The sequence below is a fragment of the Cinclus cinclus genome, chromosome 11 (genome assembly GCF_963662255.1).
Source record: "Cinclus cinclus chromosome 11, bCinCin1.1, whole genome shotgun sequence".
Taxonomy (NCBI): domain Eukaryota; kingdom Metazoa; phylum Chordata; class Aves; order Passeriformes; family Cinclidae; genus Cinclus; species Cinclus cinclus.
In genome coordinates this window covers 19,245,144-19,266,412 of record NC_085056.1, presented here as the reverse complement: position 1 = coordinate 19,266,412, position 21,269 = coordinate 19,245,144, and the positions used below count along the sequence as shown (strand labels likewise).

At 43.4% G+C, this 21,269-nt stretch overlaps 2 protein-coding genes across 2 annotated transcripts; both read left to right on the top strand.

Annotated features, from left to right (window-relative positions):
- The first annotated feature begins 1,048 nt into the window (after nucleotides 1–1,048).
- Nucleotides 1,049–8,995, top strand: CA7 (carbonic anhydrase 7). Its single transcript, XM_062499994.1, has 7 exons — nucleotides 1,049–1,088; nucleotides 3,170–3,367; nucleotides 5,848–5,966; nucleotides 7,063–7,158; nucleotides 7,397–7,459; nucleotides 8,437–8,592; nucleotides 8,873–8,995. Exons 1-7 carry the CDS (start codon nucleotides 1,049–1,051, stop codon nucleotides 8,993–8,995), a joined length of 795 nt encoding a protein of 264 aa, XP_062355978.1.
- A 9,978-nt stretch (nucleotides 8,996–18,973) lies between these two features.
- PDP2 (pyruvate dehydrogenase phosphatase catalytic subunit 2) lies at nucleotides 18,974–21,021 on the top strand. Its single transcript, XM_062499991.1, has one exon. It carries the CDS (start codon nucleotides 18,984–18,986, stop codon nucleotides 20,580–20,582), a length of 1,599 nt encoding a protein of 532 aa, XP_062355975.1. The 5' UTR covers nucleotides 18,974–18,983; the 3' UTR covers nucleotides 20,583–21,021.
- Nucleotides 21,022–21,269: the final 248 nt, after the last annotated feature.

Below are 21,269 nucleotides of genomic sequence, written 5' to 3'. Positions count from 1 at the left end.
GTTTTATAGCTGACTGTCATGGAAACCTCCTGAAAAAGAAAATTAATACTTACAAGGCAGTACCACTACATAAAAGTTGCATAAAATGCTCTTATTGATTTTTTCCTTCCATATTCTTGATTGCATAGTAGAAGAATCCCTATTTTTGTGTGCTATTGTCTTTGTGAAAATCACTGTGTTCATAAAATGCAGCCTTGACAGAAAGCATTTCCTCAGATCTAATAAAATCACAATGAAGAAGCCTTTTTCCTTGTCCCAGAGATGTCTTAAGACATTTTACAGATGCAAACTGGGTATCTCATTGTAGCCTCTCCATGGCTTTAGCAGGTATATGTAACTACTGGATCATTCAAGATAGGTGAGGCTTCATAGATCAACTTCTTTCTCTGGAGTCTGCTATGTTCTGTGCCTAATATAACCACACTTTTAATTTTGTCCATTTAAAAATTTTCATTACAACTGCAAAATTAAAATCAGATTGTCAATTCATCCTTACTTTGTGTGCTCTGTTTAGAAGCAGCACAAGAAGTTTTGTCCCAAGATGAGAGTGTTGTCCATCTCATCTAAGCACTGATTATGATTAATTACAGATCTGGTGAAAACACCATTCCTTTTTTGCAGTTGGCAGGAGGGTTTCAGAGGAGAGGCAGTGATGTTTCTCCCTGCAGAACACAGATGTGAGAAGGGCAGGTCCCACCTGCACACGACTGTCCTGATGCTCAGAGCACCTTATGGCTTTTGCTTCCTTGGGGCAGAGAATGAGAAAACACTGATATTTTTTCCTGAATTAGATCCACAGTTTGGCTTTCTCTCTAAGTCCTGAGACTTCAATTATATGAGTTTTACATTTTCCTTCACCTGCGTTGCCTTCACAAATAGGGGGAGCAGGAGCAGGAGCACACGGATGCTTTCCCTGTCCTGCAGGAATTGCTTTGACTGCTCTGTATCTTTAAGGGGCTGACCCTATCCCACAGGGAGCTGCTATAAAGGCAGGTAGGCAGCAGTGCCCTGCTTAGGGAGCTGGAGCCGAGCAGGGACAGCTCCCAAAATGACTGGCCACCACAGTTGGGGATATGGGCAGGCTGACGGTAGGTTATGGCATTTCCGTGCTGCATCTCTCTGTCTTCCCCCACTCGTTTACTTTCTAGAGCTGTTGCCTGAGCCCTGCAGAGCTGCCTGCATTTTGATGTCTGCAAGAATCAAGTGTATACAGCAGGTAATGAATTACTTTATTGATAATCAATAGTACCCAGAAAGTGGCACTAAAAGATGCACAAGTTTATATCTGTTGCCTTTCAGTGTTGCAATCAATACTCCTAAACTGAGGGGTGTGATCTGAATGCTTTGGGTTTTTTTCAGACTGCAGATATTATAGATGGGTTCCTTTCCAAAATGCTGTTATAGAAAATGACCTGTGTCTCTCTCCAAAAGCAGTTCTGTTAGGTAAAGAAGACTTAGTAGGGCAGTAATAGATCTGATTCTATGCAGTTGCTGAAATGTGATATCTAGGCTTTCATAGAAATGAAAAAAATAAGCTATATGTTATATATGTCTAGTATATCAATAAATTGTACAGATCAGTACCACATCTCTTACAGAGCAACTTATGCGTACTGATCTGACAGTTTTTAATTTAGTCCTCCTCCTTTGCTTCCCACCTCTAAGGATGCATGTCATAGCGTGAGGGGGATGTGGAGCTGCTGAAGGACTGCCACAGTAGGGTTGTATGTGAGGGGGGACGTGGAGCTGCTGAAGGACTGCCACAGTAGGGTTGTATGTGAGGGGGGACGTGGAGCTGCTGAAGGACTGCCACAGTAGGGTTGTATTGTGCCTGTGTCCTTTACAGAGGCTGGACCAGTGGCTGATGCTGGCCAATGAGACAATTGCATAACTTCCAGGAGTCTCTCTCCTTGCGGCAATTATTTTAGTTGCTGAGTGTCCAACGAGAGCCTTTTGCATAACCTTCAGGGGCCAATCTCTTTCTTTCTTAAAAGCAATTCCTTCAGTTTCTGTGAGTCTGAAAGCAAGTTTGAATATCAAGTGAAGCTGGTTAGTGCTAGTAGGTAATGTTATGTATTTGTGCTTGTAGCTAGGAGTAATAGAGCTGTGTATGTTCCTATGAAGCTTGTGAGAGCCAAATGATATTGCCTTAGCTTGTGTAAGAGCATTTAATTTCTAAATCTGCTTTACAGGCAGGCTGAGAAAAGGTATTATTTTATAAGCTTAGCTTTGCAGAAAGTGTCAAAGCCAAGTAACAGTGTAATAGATCACTGTTGTGTTATGTAAACTCAAGGAGGCTAAATACCTGTGCTTGATTTTAAAAAAAAGCTTCCCCTTGTGAAAGCATGTGAGAGTGCTACAATTAAAAATGTGCTTCCTGAGAATCTCAAAGTATAACTGTTACTGATATATTTCATGCACAGAAGCAGCAGAGGAAGTTAATTGCTGCTTTCACTACCATAACCAAGTAGAAAATGAGCCATAAGTAAAAGGAATTCTTTGATATGGATAAGCTTTTATTATCTCAAATGGCTTAAGGATAAGGATCTTCCATCTCTGGCAGCAGAGTTCTGCTATTAGATTGGGCTTTCTCCCTTCTCTATTGAGGTCAGGAGGTCCCAAGGTGTTAGTTATCATCTTATATCCTTCACTCAGGTTAGAGAGATACCATAAGGGGCATGAGTGAAGAGTGGAGCCGTCTCAGATTTACTGCAGTCATAAAATAATTTTAAAAATAACTGCATAGTCAGTAGCTAAGAGATTGAGTCATCTGTGTCTAATTTGAATTGCTGGAGCTTTTACACTCTCTTTCCCAGAGAGAATTAAATGCTGTTTCTTTGGGGAGTGTGTTTGTGCATGCAAGTGTTTACACCTGTACCCACCTTGGCAAGGTAACTGCAGCCTCTGCAGAGAGAGAGTGTGAGGGACTGGGGATACAGCAGTCTGATGTGCTACGGTTTCCTCCATGTGTTCTGGACAATCTTGTTGCAGCATACTTGTGCTGATAAAAACACACCAGCCTAGAATTTAAATGAATTTCTTACATTCCAAAACACTGGAGTCACTCTTGCTAAGCAAGCTTTATTTCAAGCCTCCTGAAAGCCCATAATGACCATTCTGTGTATGTTGGGAAGGAAATAATGCTGCTTTGCTTTGTTTGCTGTTGCAGGCCCTTCGGAGTGGCACAAAGCTTACCCCATTGCCCAGGGGAACCGCCAGTCCCCCATCGACATCGACTCTGCACGGGCAGTCTACGACCCCAGCCTGCAGCCTCTGGGCATCTCCTACGAGTCCTGCACTTCCCTCAGCATCTCCAACACTGGCCACTCTGTCATGGTGGAGTTTGAGGACTCTGATGACAGGACAGGTGAGACTAACACAGCCAGCTAACTCAGAGCACCAGCTTGGGATTAGTGGGGGAAATAATTAAGTACATTCTGTACGGTGTAACTTCTGTGATGTATAATTTGAGCTTAGAACAAGACGTATGACTGGAACCATTTATATTTTGTCTTCACTTTGAGCCTCTCTAGCAATGCAATATCACAGATCAATAAGTGTTTCTTCATTAGGAAAAGCCCTTGCATCAGAAAAATGAGAAGTTTGATTGCAGTCCTTTTCTTTTAGATGTGAATTGAAGTTTGCTGGGCATCTCTCCAGCACCCAGAGCAGGGATGTAAGCTCCTCAGTATGCTGGTTCATGATCACCCCAACCAAAGATGCCAACTCATGTACCTGCCAGCTCTGGCTCAGTGCCCAGCTCCCACCCACAGGGAAGGAAAGAGGATAAGCAGACCTGGGTCATGCAGCACAGTCATCATAATTATAATTACTGTACCAAGTTGTACCTGGACTGGTTACTGTTACCTTGCATGTTCTTCTTTCCTCCCTGACTTGTAGCACTTTGGTTTCTTCAGAAATTAGAAAATCTTCAGCTCATTCTGGGTTCTGAGCTGGTAGCAGCCAGATGGATGTTGGACTGTCTGCAGTTGTACCTTATTCTTGTCTCAGCCCTTGGCAGAGAATGTAAATTCTTTAAGTGATTGATTATTTCTTCTGTTAGGTCTGTTTCCATGGTAGACTGTGCTTTTACATTTGGGAGTAGGGGAAGAGCATTCAAATGGAGACAATAAAGCAGCTGATAAATGGGAAGAGTGCATTAAAAAACAAAACAAAAATAACAGAACATTTTCCTTTTTTACTGCACAGGTCTGCTCAGAGTGTCACTCTATTTATAGAATTTGTAAAACCTCTCTGAAAGTATTATCTTGGCTTGTTAACTACTTTAATGCAATTTTCAGCTGAACTATATCTGTGTAACAGTGAACTTTATTCAGGTTTAGAAGTTTAAGAACATCTATTACTCTGCATTTAGAGATACAGGCTCAAGAGTCCCTGCCAGGAATGAGACCCTTTCTAAACTAAGCATGTCTTGTTTCAATAACACTTTTCAAAGGAAGATGACTGCTAGGAGTGGGAAACATGGTTTAAACTGCTTTTAGTTGTGTTGACATAGATCTAGTGACTCAAAGTTCTGCATAGATGACACAACTGAATTTTGACAGTAATCCATAAAGGCTAAATTTCTTAAAATATTTTGGACAGGTGATGCATTATTTTGCTAACTTTAGAAAAATGTACTAGGACAATTTATATCCTTAATACCAAAACTTTTTCTTTGGCAAGGCCATCTTCTTGCATAAAGGCCAGCTGGAAGCATGTACGTGTGGTAGCACCATGCAAGCCCCAGCTTTCACTCTTTAAATATCGGAGGATATAAGCTTTAGAGATATTACATGTAATTTTAATTTTGTTAATGTGAGATTCTGATCAGGCTTTGATGTCTGTTGGGTAAAGTCTATTAGATTTGGTGGCATATAAAATTACAGGTATTACTGATGCTATTGATAAAATACCTTCTATAGGTGGTATCTTAAACACTTGTCTGTGTATAGGTGTTATTTCTAAATGATATATGAAGTGTCTCTGTGGCATTTCCTTACCTTTAGAAGGTGATTTGAGGTCGAGTGGTGTTGTGTGAAGTACCAGCTATTATATTTCCCCTTTTATGGGATCAGGTATTTAAAGGAAATGGAATATAGATAACCTCCACTGGAAGCAAAGATACTGCAAGAGGGAAATACTTAGCTGAATTGTCTACCTGATGTTTAGGCTATAAGGTTTCCTTGGAGCCTTCTCTTCTGCAGGTGAACAATGCCAGCTCTGCCAGCCTTTCCTCCCAGCACAGCTGCTCCATCCTCTGCTCATCCTGCTGCCTCCTCTGGGCTCTCTCCAGCAGCTCCAGCTCCTTGCTGGGCTGGAACCCCAGGGCTGGGGCAGCTCTGCAGGTCGGGTCTCACCTGGGGGCAGAGGGGCAGAATCCCCCCTGCCCTGCTGCCCACACTGGCTCAGCCCAGGGCAGGGGGTTCAGGGCTGGGGCAGGGCCAGTTCTTACCCACAGCACCCTCAAGTGCTGTTCCCAGGGCTGCTCCATGTGTTCCACTTGTATTTATTGTGTTTAACAGGAAAAACATAACCATAAGGGTGACTACCTCATCTTCATGTGTCAAATACGGTCTTTCAAGAGAGCTACAAATTTTGTACAGGTAGCCACACAGTGTTTTTAATTTACATTTTCAAATGAGTTAATTTGAAATAATTAATTAATAAATTAATTAATAAATTCATCAGTCTTAAATGCCTGGATGATGCATCTTTTTCACCCTGGCAGCTGGGGAAGTCTGCTGGCTTTGTGCCAGCAGTGGTTAGTTTTACAAGCAGGAAGTTAAAAGCCAGAATGCTTAAGCTTTCTTCTCCTTTTTAATTTTTTTTTGTTCTTCTGCTCAGCAATCAGTGGAGGGCCCTTTCAGAATCCATTTCGACTAAAGCAGTTCCACTTCCACTGGGGGACCACACACAGCCAGGGATCAGAGCACACCATTGATGGAAAACCTTTTCCCTGTGAGGTAAGGATGTGTTTTCACAGATGGGATTATTGCATGCAAATGATGTTGTCACATGATTTTTCCTGCAGTGGGGGCAGGATTAGGATTCTGATTCCTTCCTCAACGTGGGCAGGTCAGACATTCTTGCCCTCCTCAGCTGGATGGTGAGAGGAAATATAAGGAAAGGCTTGTGAGTCAGGATAAGGGCAGGGAGAGCTCCCTCCCCAGTTACTGACACAACAAAACAAAAAATCTGCTAACAACTAAATCAGAGCAGGATAGTGGAAAATAAGAACTAAATCTTAAACCACCTTCTCCTTGCCCTTCCTTCCTTCCTGAGTTTAACTTTACTCCCAGCTTTCTCCACCTCTCCCCCATTGGTGCAGGGAGATGGGGAATGGGGGCTGTGCTCAGCTCATCCCAGGTTGTCTCTGCTGCTCCTTCTTCCTCAGGGAAAGGTCTCCTCACACTCTTCTTGTGCTCCAGTGTGGGGTCCCTCCCACAGGAGACAGTGATCTCCATGAGCTGCTCCAGCCTGGTCCTTTCCATGGCTGCAGTCAGTCCTTCAGGAGCTGCTCCAGCCTGGTCCTTTCCATGGCTGCAGTCATTCCTTCAGGAGCTGCTCCAGCCTGGTCCTTTCCATGGCTGCAGTCATTCCTTCAGGAGCTGCTCCAGCCTGGTCCTTTCCATGGCTGCAGTCATTCCTTCAGGAGCTGCTCCAGCCTGGTCCTTTCCATGGCTGCAGTCATTCCTTCAGGAGCTGCTCCAGCCTGGTCCTTTCCATGGCTGCAGTCATTCCTTCAGGAGCTGCTCCAGCCTGGTCCCTTCTTTGTGATCACAAGCTGGGGAAATTTCTGGCAGCTTCTCACAGAAGCCACCCCTGTATCCTCCCACTCCCAAAGCCTGGCCATACCACCCCTGTGTGGGCTGTTACAGAAGACTTGCCTGGTTCCTGCCCACACTCATGGACCTGTCCAAAAGATTGAAGTTCATGTTTTCAGCAGTGCCTTTGACACAAAACTGTTCTGTTATGAATAACCATTAGTGCTGTCATTGAGAAACTACATTCATAACTTCTATCAATAATTTAATTCTTATTTGTTATTTTTCTTTAAAGCTCCACTTAGTACATTGGAATGCCAGAAAATATGCAACATTTGGTGAAGCAGCAGCAGCTCCAGATGGCTTGGCAGTAGTTGGTGTTTTCTTGGAGGTAAGAATTGCGAAAATAGCATGTTTACATGATAAAAAGCATTATGCTGTGAAGTGTTTGAGGACTATGCCACATATTTAAGAAGTGCTTTAGGAAAACAGATGACTTACTGAAGGCATTAATGCATTGCAAATTGCTGATACACTTTAGTAGGAATGTTCAGATTCGGGTAAGAAAACAACACCTAATTAAAGCATAGTTTTAGTCCTTATTTAACCTGTCCATTCCATTCTTTTAGATTGGAAAAGAACATGCCAGTATGAACAGACTCACTGATGCTTTGTACATGGTAAAATTTAAAGTAAGTTCTAAGCTCTTTAAACTTCCTTCTGGGGCATCCTTTAAAAACCATGCTTGTATACATCTTTGAGACAAAAATGAAAAATCACCTACCCACAGATCCTCCCATAACTGGAATATAACTGCAGCTGTAGTTTTTTTTCCCTCCCAAGTTAACATGATTTTCCTAATCTCAGGTGCCTCACTAGGCCATGCTGACCCCACTGGTCATCCAGAGGTTCTGCCTGTCCCAAAAGAAGTCTAAAATCAAAGCTCCCTGACCCTTGATACTCAGCAAAATCATCCCTTTCCACTGAGGCTGGCACAAGTGGAAGCTGCATGTTTGTCTTTGCTGCAGAGGTCTGTCAGGGATGATCTCACTGAGGTCCAGAGTTTGTTCCTGAGATGTTTTCTGAGTGACTGAGACCCTTTTGGATGCTCCTACAGGCTGAACAATGTTGCTCTAGACTGTGGTACTTGAGGCAATCATTACTATAGGCAGCACCTCCTATTTCTACCAGTCTTTTGGTTGATGTATCTTCCTCCATCAATCTACCTTCCTCTAATTTTAGACTTGAAGGTTTGATTTTTGGCTTTTATTTAGAGCAAATATTTACCATAGCAGACAATGACTATAGGATTTAATTTTTCCTACTAAAATAGATGAGAAAGTAATGAGAAAAGGAATTCTGCCATGATATTATCTATAGCTCACAGTGCCCACTATATAGAGAACACACTTCCTGCATTATTTTTGGGCCTGTTGTGGCAAGAGATGAATTTTGGTAGAGACAATGGTGCAAGACCTCAAAGTCCAATAAGCCAGCATTAGGCATCACACTTGCCATCTACTTTTGTCTAATAAGGCTGCCAAACCTTTACAGAATTCTCCTTTCCCCTATTTTAATGTTACTTTAACATTTTGTTCTCTTTCAAAAAAGTTATTTTACCTGCATTGAAAAGTAAAAGGAAAAATTCAGGTCTGTTTTCTTTCCCCAGGGAACAAAAGCTCAGTTTAGAGGCTTCAACCCTAAATGCCTCCTGCCCTTGAGTCTAGATTATTGGACATACCTCGGTTCTCTGACAACCCCACCCCTTAATGAGAGTGTGACATGGATAGTGCTGAAAGAACCCATAAGAATCTCTGTGAAACAGGTAAATTTATGATTCTCTCTGTTCTTGTATCATTCAATGCTGGATAAGCAGGCAAAGATTATTTTGATTTGAAATGAGGCTAAGTTGAAAGTCTGTGAATATTCACCTGTTCAATCCTCAGGGCTTCTGTTTTTTTTCTATTAATATTCTCTAGAAGCTTTGCTTGAAACTGTTCCATTAACTGATGAAAATACACTGCATACTTCCTTTTAGTCCTTTTTAAAAAACATTACTGTTGATTGCCCCCTTAAGCAGTGACTTGTTTCCCCTGAACTTCCAGCTGGAGAAGTTCCGCATGCTGCTCTTCACTGGGGAGGAAGACCAGCGGATCCAAATGGCCAATAACTTCCGTCCCCCTCAGCCTCTGAAGGGGAGAATTGTTAGAGCTTCCTTCAAGGCCTAAAGAGCACTGATAATGGTCCTGAGATATCCAAGAGCTTCCACATGTGAGGTACTCTAAACAGAAACTCTGGTCTCCAGACCACGTATGGAGCACACAAGCCAGGCATTTCCATGAACCCTCTGCTTGGAGGGGGACAATCTTCTGGCTTTCTGTTTTGTTTCAAGTGCTCATTCTGTGGAGAAATGGCATCTTTTTAACCAGCACTATTTAATATAAGGGATAGCGGTGTGAACTAGGTTGTTATCCAAGCTCTCTAAAATTAAAATCCAACTTGATATAAAATAGAAAACTGTTTCATGATCTACTAGTGCTGGTGGCCACAACTTGTCTCATTTAATACATAAGGAAACAGTAATCAAGAATTTTGGACAAATTTGACTTAAGTTTTCCTTACTGATCTGTTGTTACCATTTGCTGAGCTCTGATTTAAAGATTGCATTCACTGTACTCTTGCTGCCTGATGACACAGAGTGTATGAGTAGCACTAGAAAAAGAGTTCTTTAGTTGCCTCAAATGGGGCCCGGTATGAAAATTAAATATACATTTTAAATCTACTGTTCTAAGATGCTGTCTTACAATGAGAAGTAGCAATGTAATGCTGTGTTGAAAAGCAGAGCAATTTACTGCAATGTTGTTTAGGTATTTGTCCTTTCAGCCCATGCAGAACACAGGACCACAGGGCCCTGGGCAGGGTCAGTTTGGTTGAAGAGTTCCTCTGTAGTGATCCAGGTGTGTTTTGTGGTCCTCAGTGGCTCAGATTCTACCTCAGCTCAGTGCTATGTTCTGCAATATGACCTCCTTCAGTGTCTGCCCTACAGAGAGCAGGTATTTTGTTTCCTTTAGGGACCTAGCATGGGCAGATCTTGTCTTCCCTCAGTGTGCATTGCTGCACAGACCCTCCCTGCCCCAGGGCTGTCTGGCAAGGATGCTCTCTGCACACAAAAGTCTTCAGTTCTCCCCGAGTCCTTTTACCTCTGCAAAAGTGGCTTTAGAACAGCCACGTGTTGGTTCTGCAGCTTAGTGACACAATTCTGACTCTGGTAGTCAATACTGTGATGTTCTCTGTGACTGCCCACAGTCAATGCCCAGCTTCTTTAGTTCTGGACCTCACACAGCCTGTTCTCTCTGTGTAGTTCAGGTAGAGATCCCTGATGTTGATCACTTTCCAGCAGCTGAGATGGAGAAATCTAGATATACAAGGCCAAGAGAAGTGGGGTGAGGGGAGGACAGCAGCTGCTGTGACTGCTCCCTTTTCTCCAGGGAATAAAGACACGAGATGTGGAGCACAGTGCAAGGAGTGAAAGACTGAAATTCTGCTCCTCAAATCCCCGTGGTTTTTCTGGTACACTGACCTAAAACTTTGTATCTCAGTTTCCTCTTATGTAGAAAGAGGGTAACACTGACCTCTACCTCACAGGGCTGTCATGAGGGCTAATTCAGCATTGTTTTAGATGTGAGATTCTTATCCAGCAGATGCTAAAGGCAATGGAAAATCCTTACACAATGCAATGGTTTTAGCTATTATGAATGTATTATGATGTTACTTTGAATGTATTATATATTACTTTGCTAGTAATGCAAATTGGTATTATAGAAATTCTAATGTATCCTAATTTCTTTAACAAATGAAATAAATGAGACTTTAAAATCACATGTGCATACCTTCATCCTTTATTTTGAGAAATATACTTACAGCATTCTTTTTCTTGGATTTTCATTTACAGACACTATTTTCAACAGATGCATCTCTTTTGGATCCCTTGATCCAAATGTTTTGGTTGGTTATCTTCAGTTCTATAGAAACCTTACCTAAGCTACTGTGAAATGATCTAAGTACAGATAAGAGTCATCCCTCCCAAGTTTGTGGGCATGTTTTTAAAATCTAGAAGTTTTGTTGTGATACCTCTTCTTAGTCTGTATCATAGTTCTTGCCATCTTCTGGGATTAACAGTTTCTGTTTCAGCTTAATCCTCTCACTTAAGTTCTAAAATACTGAATACCTTGAATGACTTCTTGCCCAGAATTAAATCATCATTAATCTTATGTCCCTGTTAAAATTTACATGAAGAGATGCATTCTAATATGTAAAAAGTATTTCAAAAAGCTTACATTTTGATGGATTCAAAAAAAATATTGGGGGCAAATTTAAAATACTTTTCTGGTTAAAATATAACCAGTATTATTTACCATATGTACCATAATCAAGCTCTCCCAGTACTGCTGCATTAATATTAGTACAGGTGTTCACAGAGCAGGTCAAGATCAGTGTTTTCAGCCTTTTCCTCTCATTTTAGGCATAGGTGTAGGTTTTTTCTCTGCCTCTCACAGGAGGTAAAGAGGGCTTGTGCACTGAAATTGTCTGGTTTTCCCCAGCTCCAACCCCTCAATCTAAAATAAAAAGGTATATTTATGCCCAGAATGTGTCTGTGCGATGACCTTGCATGAGGTACCAAAAATTTCTTTGAGGGTGGTTTATTCATGAACAGCAGAAGGAAAATGTTTAGCTTACATAGTTATTATAAAAGTTCAGCAACTGGAAAGAGCTTTAAATGCTGCATCATCCTGAGGTGTTCAGTTCCAGGGAGAAAAACTGAACTGTACCTTCCTGCAGAAATAAATTTTATTGTGCTTACAGAGTTTTTGGGTTGTATTTGGTGGGGTTTTTTTGTTTTTTTTTCCAGTTGTTAGATGGAAGAACATTCTTTTTCACCATGGGGCAATAAAATACAAAAGGAAGACTTTTATATTCTTTGTTTCTTGAGACCCTGATCATCCAATAAAAATCCACAAATATTGTACTGAATAAACACCTATTTAATGCACTTCATTTATTTTGAGCTTGAAAAATTCTAAAACATGAGCTATCCTTATCTTTTACCGAGTTGTTGTGTTGAAGGAAAAAAGGGAGTTGACTGTAATTATTCCAGCAAGAATTCACTTCCCTTCTCCTGGGATTGCAACCATCCTCAGAGAGAGAACAGAGGCCTCACATTTAGGACAGCAGTAAAAGCTGGATTAAAAATGCCATCTAGTGGCTCTCCTTCCCTTTCTCACCACAATGCTTCAAACAACTGTTAAGGCTCATTCAGTCAAAGTGCAACAGATAAGAGAATTTAACTCTGACAATAATAATTTATACAGATATGAGTGACTGTTATTGAAAACCCCTTGCTGGCTCTGTATATGTAGTCATTGAAACTCCTTCCTCAGATAAAAATCAGTCTGACAAAAGAAAATCAAGAAACCAATTACAATTTTTTGTTCCTTCTTTCACTGCTGAGCAGGGATAACCTCTGCTTGGTCAACTGCACACTCTCTTAACTTTAGCTTTTAAACTTTAATGGCTGTAGTTACAGTTCAACTTTGGTGTTTTTCCCCAGTCTCTTACAAGCAGAAAGATTTTTAGGCATTTCCATCATACAGTTGCTATGATGTAGCCAATTTATATTGATATGTTTCATGATGAGGGTGAATTAATCCAAATACAAGAACTGGGGAAAAGTTTTGCAAGGTACCTCAACACCAGATGGTGCTTTTGGCAGAGTTCAAAGGTCAGAAACATAGAAAGCGAAGCATTTCAGGAAAAAAAACAGAGATAAGCCTGAAGAAAATGGGGTGTTATCTTCTACCTCACTGTAGCTGCTTTCCTCTCTGAATTCCTCTGCATGCAGAAGCAACCATTTAGTAACAGCATTCAGCATCAAAGCACTGTCTCTGCTCTGCCTGGGAGAGCAGGGGTCTCACACTTTTTCTCACTTACCCTGAGGAAAGCACAGCAGAGGATGGAACCTGACTGACTTGCACAGAACTATTTCCAACTTGCACAGCTGTAAGGCAGGGAACTTTCACTTCTCTGATATTCCATTTATGCTGCTACCTGCACTGCATTTGAAATTTTCGTCAAATTTCAGCACCTTACTCCAGGATGTGAACAGCAACACAGTAATGCAAATTACTTAATTTCTTATCAACATGGTGGAATATTAAATACAGCAATTTAGGAACCAGCTCTCCCTGGAGGGAGAGGAGGAGGAGAAGGTGGAAGGAGGAGAGAGAGGAAAGGAGTATAATCACTTTTTTACACATGAGCACTTATCCCAAGATACAAGACACTCCTGGACTTGAAAACTGACCCCAAGAAATGTAAGTTTACTTCTACAGTGGCACAGAACCTTAATCAACATTTGTTTGTTTAATCTAAACCAATTTTTAAGCAACATCCAATAAAAATGATCCATGTGGCATTCAGATCCCATTACAGCAAGTGGAAAGACCTTTGCACCAGTGCAATTACACTGATTTAAACTGAGTCTTTAGATTAACCCATACAACTCCAGGCACTGCCGAGCCTCTGCTGCAAGAGGAGAGGCTAAATGAAGCAGGAGAACTGGAATGGCACCTTTCCTACAATTGTTCATGGTGTTTATCTCTGTTCGTAGATGTTTCTTGCAGGCTGCCTTCTTTCCTAGCAATTGAGTGTTTGGTTTAGATTGCTAAGGAAGATCAGATTGCAAACAGCTGCAACCAAACTGGAAAATGCTGTTGCCCTAACAGACCTAGAGCCTCCTTCATTTCTCCACTTTTTGGTGGGTTTTGTTTGTTTATAATAAGAGATTTCTGAATCTGCGGTGCCAATTTGCCTTTTGTGAAAATCTAAAATGTCATATACAGTAGATGAAATGTCTGTCATTATTCACAGGGCAAGATACAGCCAGCAAACGGGGGACATGCTTAAAGGTGCTCAGCAGGAAGGTGTTTTGTGGGCTGGTACTGTTTCCTCTCCAAAAGCTGGTTATCAGACTGTGCAGCTTTTTGTGCAAAAAGCACAAAACTCTGTCTGTGTTCACTGAGATGGGCCAGAGAGACGGTTTGTTCAAAGGGCCCATCTTCCTTTGCATGTTCACAAGTTTCTGAAGGGTTTGGATCTATTGCTGTTTTCTAATCTGTATCACTAGTCTGTCTCTTTATTGCAGAAAAACTTCTGAAAACTAGGAAACAACTTGTAGTAGTAGTAGTTTACTACTTTTCTTTGGATTCAAACTTTTATTTATTACAAATATTAGTCCAATTTTTAACTTGTTTTCTTAGGGATGTCTGGCTTATTTGGTGTTTCTGATCTTTGCGTATCCCCATAACAAGAAATGTTTACAAAGCATATGGGATCCCAGACTCTTCATGAATATTGATGAGGTCACAGAAAGTAATCCATGCTAGCATGTGCTGTGAAAGCAGTGAGGAAGAGGGGCAGCTGTTTGCAGCCTCTGGAAGCAGAAGATGTTTAAATTGCACCAAAGTAGCCACAGTCAGAATGTATTTCCGTGGAAAACCAGAGTCCTGATAAGTCAGCAGGTAAGACTGTTCCTTGGAAAAAATCTATATATATAGGATCTGCTGTATTAACCTATAGCTACACCTTAATACAATACCTGGAATTAGACTCATTTTCTTATAAATATAGGTAAGGATTTTCTTCTGGCACAGGACTAAACTTTGCTCACATATAATTAACAAAGTCAAAACCAAATCTGAGTTTTATTTAAAGAAACTTGAGTTCTAATTTTTTCAATGCAAATTAAGAACATAGAGCACTATGGCAACCAAGCACCTACAGAAATCTGCCATTTTTATTAGATATTCCTAAGGGCAAAAACACTGCAAGCCTGAGCAATACCATTTTTTTCCTCAGATCGTATCAGAAAGTAGCATTTCTAGTATTTTTTCCTTTAATTATGTATCATTTTAGTTCATCAGCATAATCAAACAGTCCAAAGCAGAATGTAAATCTCAATTCGAGTTGATGTTCAGCCCTGGCAAGGACCTTCAATATGGTACTCGTTCTGCTTAGAAAACATGGAGTGAAAAGGACATCTCCTACAGGACTGTTAATTGTTTCACTTCCATTTACATGTTTCCTAAGACACTTCAGCTTCTGCATATGAATTTATGAAATTAATGCATGAACATGTGAGCAATAAGTTACAGCTTTCAGCTGAAGATAAGCATTTAACCATGGTGGGGGCACAGGAAACAGAGCAGTCAGGTTCATATTCAGGCTGCTGCATGAGGCTTTATCAGTGTTGTACAAAATGGTACAAAAGTTGAAAACTGGTAGGGTGGGAGGAAGAATCATTGAACCCTGGAATATCCTGAGTTGGAAGGGATCCACAAGGGGGATTGAGTCCAGCTCCTGTCCCTGTACAGACACCCCAACAATCCCCCATGTGCATCCCTGGAGCGCTGTCCAAAGGCTCTGGCAGCTTCCCGGCTGAGCCCATTCCCTAGAGAGATCCCGAAACTGCTGCTGGTGAACTCCTTCAGTTCCGATTTGTCAAGCAGATTAAGTAATTATGTTAAACTTAGGGTGTTTCTTTGCGAGTGCTAAAATATTGTTCTGAAGCTTTTTTGTTAGGATGACCTATTTTTCGTATGCTCTTCCATGCAACGTGAAAATATGTTTTACTGTTACAATAAAAACAAGTGAAAGCTCAGAGTCACTGAAGGTGATCAGCGTCTTTCCACAGGAGCTAACCTGGGAACATCTCACCTAGGATACTTGCACCACATTATTGAACTAAAAATCCTTCAGAACAAGAAGACAGCCAAATTAAAAATTGCACTCGTGACTGGCTAGCCTCTGTTCTTGCAAAAATGATTGTTAGAGGTTTTAAAGCAGGGACTACTTAGTAACCACTTAACTACTGATTAACCACCATGCACTTTGGGCCCATTCCTTCCCCTCCTCACCGGGCTCAGAACCGCTCAGTGGAAACGTTAACCCAGACAAGCAGTCATCTGAAACCAAAAAAAACGGGCATCGGCAAAACGAGCCCTTTTGTTCTCCATAATTTATAAGGAGAGATAATTACGAAAGAGCTTTGCGATTCTGAGTCTCATCAGCCGCTCTCCTCGGCGCTAAAGGGTGTGGAATCGCACTAGAAAAAAAAAAAAAGAAAAACAAAAAAACGAAAAGCCGAGGGCTCCTCCCTCAAGGAAACAGCGTGGTTTTGAACGTTGTGAATGAGGAAGAAACCGCAGCTGGTGCTTTTTCTTACTAACACGTGTCACTCGCTTCCTTCTCGCTCTCGTTACAGCGCGGCCCAGAGCGCTCCCTCAGCCCGGGCAGCCCCGCCTCGGCCCGCACAACATGGCGGAGGGGAGGGGCCGCGCCCGCCCCGCCGTGTGCTGAGGGGAGCCCGCGGCGGGGCTGTTGGTCAGCGCCGTCCCTCAGCCCCGCGGGGGCCAGCGCGGGGCCGCCGGGCGCGAGGGGCGGCTGTTCGGCCGGTGGGTGCGCCCGCGGCGGGGGACGGGGCGGGCAGATGAACGGCCGCCGCCGGGGCACAGGGAGCGGAGCCGGGCCCGGCCTGGCGGCTGTGCGGGAGCGGGAAGGTGGGAGCTGTGCGGGACACGGGCTGCGGCGGCGCGGGGGTCGCTGTGGGTGGGTGTGCGCGGGTAAGGGGTGCGTTCTGTGAGGGGCAGGGTGGGTGTGCGCGGGGCACCGGGGCTGTGCGGGAGCAGAGGGGTGTGTGCAGGGCAGGGGTGTGGGGTAGGGGCCGTCGGGGGGCATTGGGGGGGTCGGTGTGTGGGGCTGGGGCAGTGCGAGGTGGCGGGGTAGGGGTCGGTGTGTGCCGTGTGGGGTGAGGGGTGGGTGTGGGCGGTGTCAGGAGGGGAATGCGGGGTTCTGGGGATCTCAGAGAGGCTGTAGCTCCAAATGTACCTGGTGCCTGTCGTTTCATTGGGAAAGGCGGGCGCTGCTGCGCTGTGCGGTCCGGCCGCTGCGGGCCGTGCCGGGCTCAGCCCGGGTCCCGCTGGGACACCGCGTCCCCGGGGAGGCAGCGCCGGCGCTGGAGCGAGTTTATGTAATAATTGGCTCTTACATAATGGTCTTTAGCACACCGCTTTAATTAGCACCGCTACCGCGGGCGTCCTGGGCAGCAGCGTCCGCACATTGCGGCTGAGGAGGACCCCAAGGGTGGGAGCGTCGTGAGCAGGGCTGGCTCAAAGAAGCTCCGGGGCTTGTCAGGACTACCTGAGCTTAGGCAAGCGCAGGGCTAACCGGTGTCAGTGACTCTGCTGCTGGGGGAAAGACCACACCGCCTTGCAGTCAGCCAGCCGGTGTGAACGGGACCGGTTTCTTTAAACACTGTTTCAATCGGCTTTTCGATGAAGTAAGTGAAAGTCATCTTTGTTTCAATCTCGTGTGGCTGAGAGGGGCTGGAAGAGAAGGAAGGAAAAACAAGACGGGGAATGGACTGAAGGAGGTTGGCAAACCTTGGCTTGTCTTGTGCTGTAGGTGCTTTTTTGGGTTTAGCTGTTGCTGGAGTTGGTAGTGTCAGCTGTCTTCCTATTATATTGGTTGCATTCATTCTGTAGGACAACAAAAGTCATTGTGTGTGTTGGGAGATGCGGTGTCCCAGCAGAGTGCAGGCCAGCCTTGGACAGTGAACTGTCACTGCCTTTTCCATCTGCTCTCCTGACATCAGCAGTGAAATTACGCTGTGTCTTTGCCTGTTCTCACCACATCACCAGAATCACAGTGGTGGGATCTGTTGGAATGCTTGTCTGCTCTTTCCTGCGTTAGGTATGGGTAATGCACTTCAGAAATGTTTTGTGACACATTGTTTTGTGTTCCAAATGGGATTTCAGCAGTTCTTGGGTTCTATCAGCAGGCCTTCTGTTTAGAATAGCTCAAGGTGACTTTTACTTCCTGTTGATTTCTTGGAAACTTTTCCACTCATCTGATCTGGCTGGTTTCTTGTTATTTCTTGTGAAGTACCCTGCTAAAAAACTGGTGTTCTAACAGCATGTAGTGTCTTTGGCCTGAGCAAGTGGTGTCACAGGCCACCTCAAAGTTCTTGAAAGCTCACAGAGAACTCTCTTGTTCTCAGTGGCTGCTAGTGGGATCTTTTGGGAGTAATTGTGCTTTGGGAGTATAATTACAGTTGTATTTTGGGAGTAACTGTGAGTTTTTTAAGTCCATGGGGCAAAATTCTGTTGTGAGTGAGCATCTGGTTGTACTTAGCAATATCCCACAGCTGGAATACCTTACTGTAAGTGGGAGACAATGTGAGGACCTCCCCTGTGGCAACTTCAGATGCTGAAGTGCCTGAAGTTTCAGTGCTGTTGGCAGCAGAGATCTTCCCTGCAGCTTGTTCTAAGTGCCCTCCAAATGAACAAGCCAAATTGTGAACCTGTCGAAGTTGTCCATGTGTTATAGCTTTCACTGCACCAGAGTGCACAATGCTGTGAAAAAAGCATTAATTAACCAGCAATAGAATTTGTCTTCAGCTGTGTAAAAGATCCTGCCTGCCTGAGGATTGGTTAAGACCTTGAAGGTAAAAAAAAGAACAGCTGAGCTTATAAGCTGTAACAGAATTGGAAAGGTAGACTGGTTTGTTCTAGCTGTGAGGATCATGGTAGTTCACATAAATCATTAACTGACCAGTCTCTCAGTCTTTCCACAGGGTTTAAGTACTTATCTTCTCTTGGGTGTGAAGTTTTGAGTCTATTAATAGAGTTGTACTCTTGCAGGCTTTTTTGAGAGTTGTGCAATAATTGTCACTTAAGTCCCAATTTTCAAGCTCGTTGGATCTGTTTGTTCTGTGTTATGTTATAGGAGGCTTTTTGTTGTACAGTTGCCAATAACATTTATTGTAATGTTGCCATTTCTTCTTATTCTTGCCACAATGAGGAAAAAAAGCCTGTCTGGAAAGTAAAAATTGACTTTTCTGATGAGTTAAGAGGAGCAGTCATAACCTTGGTTATAATTAAGTGATGGAAATTGTAACGCCTTTAAGATGTTTTTATCTATAGCAATCTCCTTTGGAAAGAAGTTCTGAACATTTTTGACAGGTCTAGATATGATTTTGTATGTCTATATGGAAAGCTTCTTATGAACTTTCTAATTATTTTCCCTTTCCTACATTTATATTCCAGGCTGCAAGGACATTCTGTGTTACTGAAGGAAGGTGCACCATTTTTGGAGTGACTTATGATGTCAAGAGCTGTATCATCCTGGATTTTAAGATCAGCCAGAAGCAGCATTATTTTACAAGGGAAAGGACATTGTTACTCCATCTGTATCCCAAACAGAAACAAGATCAAATGGAAGCTTGTTTTCTCCAAAACATGTCCCTACCCTGCTGGGAGCTGCAGCTTAGACAGAGCTTTGTCCTTTCCCAAAGCATTCCGACACACTTCCACCGAAGAAGAACATTTTTCTTTCCAGTTGCCTCCGGCACAAATCAACGACATACTCAGAGCGGGGGAGCTGTCCCACAGAACACTGAATGGCAAGAATTCAAATTCTGTGCTGAGGTTTGAAAGCAACCAGCTGGCCTCCAACAGCCCCATAGAGGACCGGCGGAGCACGGCCACGTGCCTGCAGACGGCGGGGATGATGTTCGGGGTGTTCGACGGCCACGCGGGCGCCGCCTGCGCCCAGGCCGTGAGCGAGAGGCTGCTGCACTACATCGCCGTGTCCCTCATGCCCCGCCAGAGCCTGGAGGAGATGGAGCTGGCCGTGGAGGCCATGAAACCAGTGCGGCCCATCCTGCAGTGGCACAGGCATCCCGACCATGTGGAGTACCAGGAAATCGCCTCGCAGTACTTCAAGAACCTCCGGGTTTACTGGCAGCACTTGCTGGACCTGGATGCTGAGCCGGGGTTTACTTTGGAAGAAGCCATGATTTGTGCATTCAAAAGGTTAGACTCGGACATATCACTGGAAGTTCAGGCTCCTCAGGAAAATGAGTTGATGAGAAATATTGCCCTGCAAGTGGCTTTTTCTGGTGCAACAGCCTGTGTAGCTCATATTGACGGTGTTCATCTACATGTGGCAAACACTGGTGATTGCAGAGCAGTTTTAGGGGTCTGTGAAGAAGATGGAACATGGTCTACTCTCCCTCTAACCCGAGACCACAATGCCTATAATGAATTTGAAATTAGAAGATTGAAGAGAGAACATCCTAGATCTGAGGAGAAAACCCTATTTGTGAATGACAGATTACTGGGGATTCTCATGCCTTCCAGAGCTTTTGGAGACGTGCAATTAAAATGGAGTAAAGAATTACAGCACAGCATTCTTGAGAACAGCTGTGATGTTGAGTCTCTAAACATTTATCAGTATGTTCCTCCAAACTACCATACCCCCCCTTATTTAACTGCGGAGCCTGAAGTCACATACCACAAGTTAAGAAGCAAGGATAAGTTTCTTGTTATTGCTTCGGATGGGCTATGGGAGATGCTGAGTAATGAGAAAGTTGTGAAACTTGTTGCTGGACACCTGACAGAGCTCAACATGCAGAAACCACCCCTGGCTTTTAAGAAACCAGTTAGTTTGGGTTACATGCACAACTTGTTGCTGCAGAGAAGGCGCAAAGGCCTGGCCTCCCTGGACCAGAACATCGGCACCCATCTGATCCGGCACGCCATCAGCAGCAACGAGTACGGCGAGGTGGACCCAGAGAAGCTGGCTGCCATGCTGACCCTGCCCGAGGACCTGGCCAGGATGTACAGGGACGACATCACTGTCACTGTGGTGTACTTCAACTCAGAAACTATTGAAGATTACTACAGGAACCATGAGTAGAGCCTTGCACTGCTGCAGTTCAGTACCACTAGGGAGCTTCAATACCGAACTGTTCCTCTCGCTCTCTGGTAGTCTAGCTGCTACCAGTATCTGCAAGTTCCTAATTCTTTTTGTTACTTACTGGCTTTGAAAATAACTTTCTAAAAGGTGAAATTTCCCTGGGTTTCCAGGTTTGTATACACTGAAGAAAAATGTTTTCATAAAACCTCACTGAAATGTGACTGAACTAAAGACTGTGGACCAGTTCTGATTCCATGAGAACCTCCGGTAAAACTTTCCAATGGAAAAACAAGGCAAATTTCACTGAGACTGGTGCAGTTTAATAGAGATGGATAATAGGTGTAGCTGCATGGAATGTCAGGCTCTGCTCTTGTGGAGAATGAGTAGCATCCTTTTGAAACGCGGTAACTGAATTAAATAAATTAACTACCAAACCTTTTTTGGATGTGTCAGATATTTTAACAAATTCCCCCATATTCATAAAACAACATGAAAGAAGGCTGTTGGAAGAGCCCTGGGATTGACAGGTGTCTTTCCTGATTCTCTTCCTTAAGCAAGGGAAAAAAATTATCTTCTTTTTAAGTTGCAGTTCTTTTTAAGTGGGAATTCTTATTCTTTTAACTGTGTGTGGACTTGTGTGGCAGCTTAGAGCTCAAACATGTGAGGATCTTGACAATTCCCTGTTTA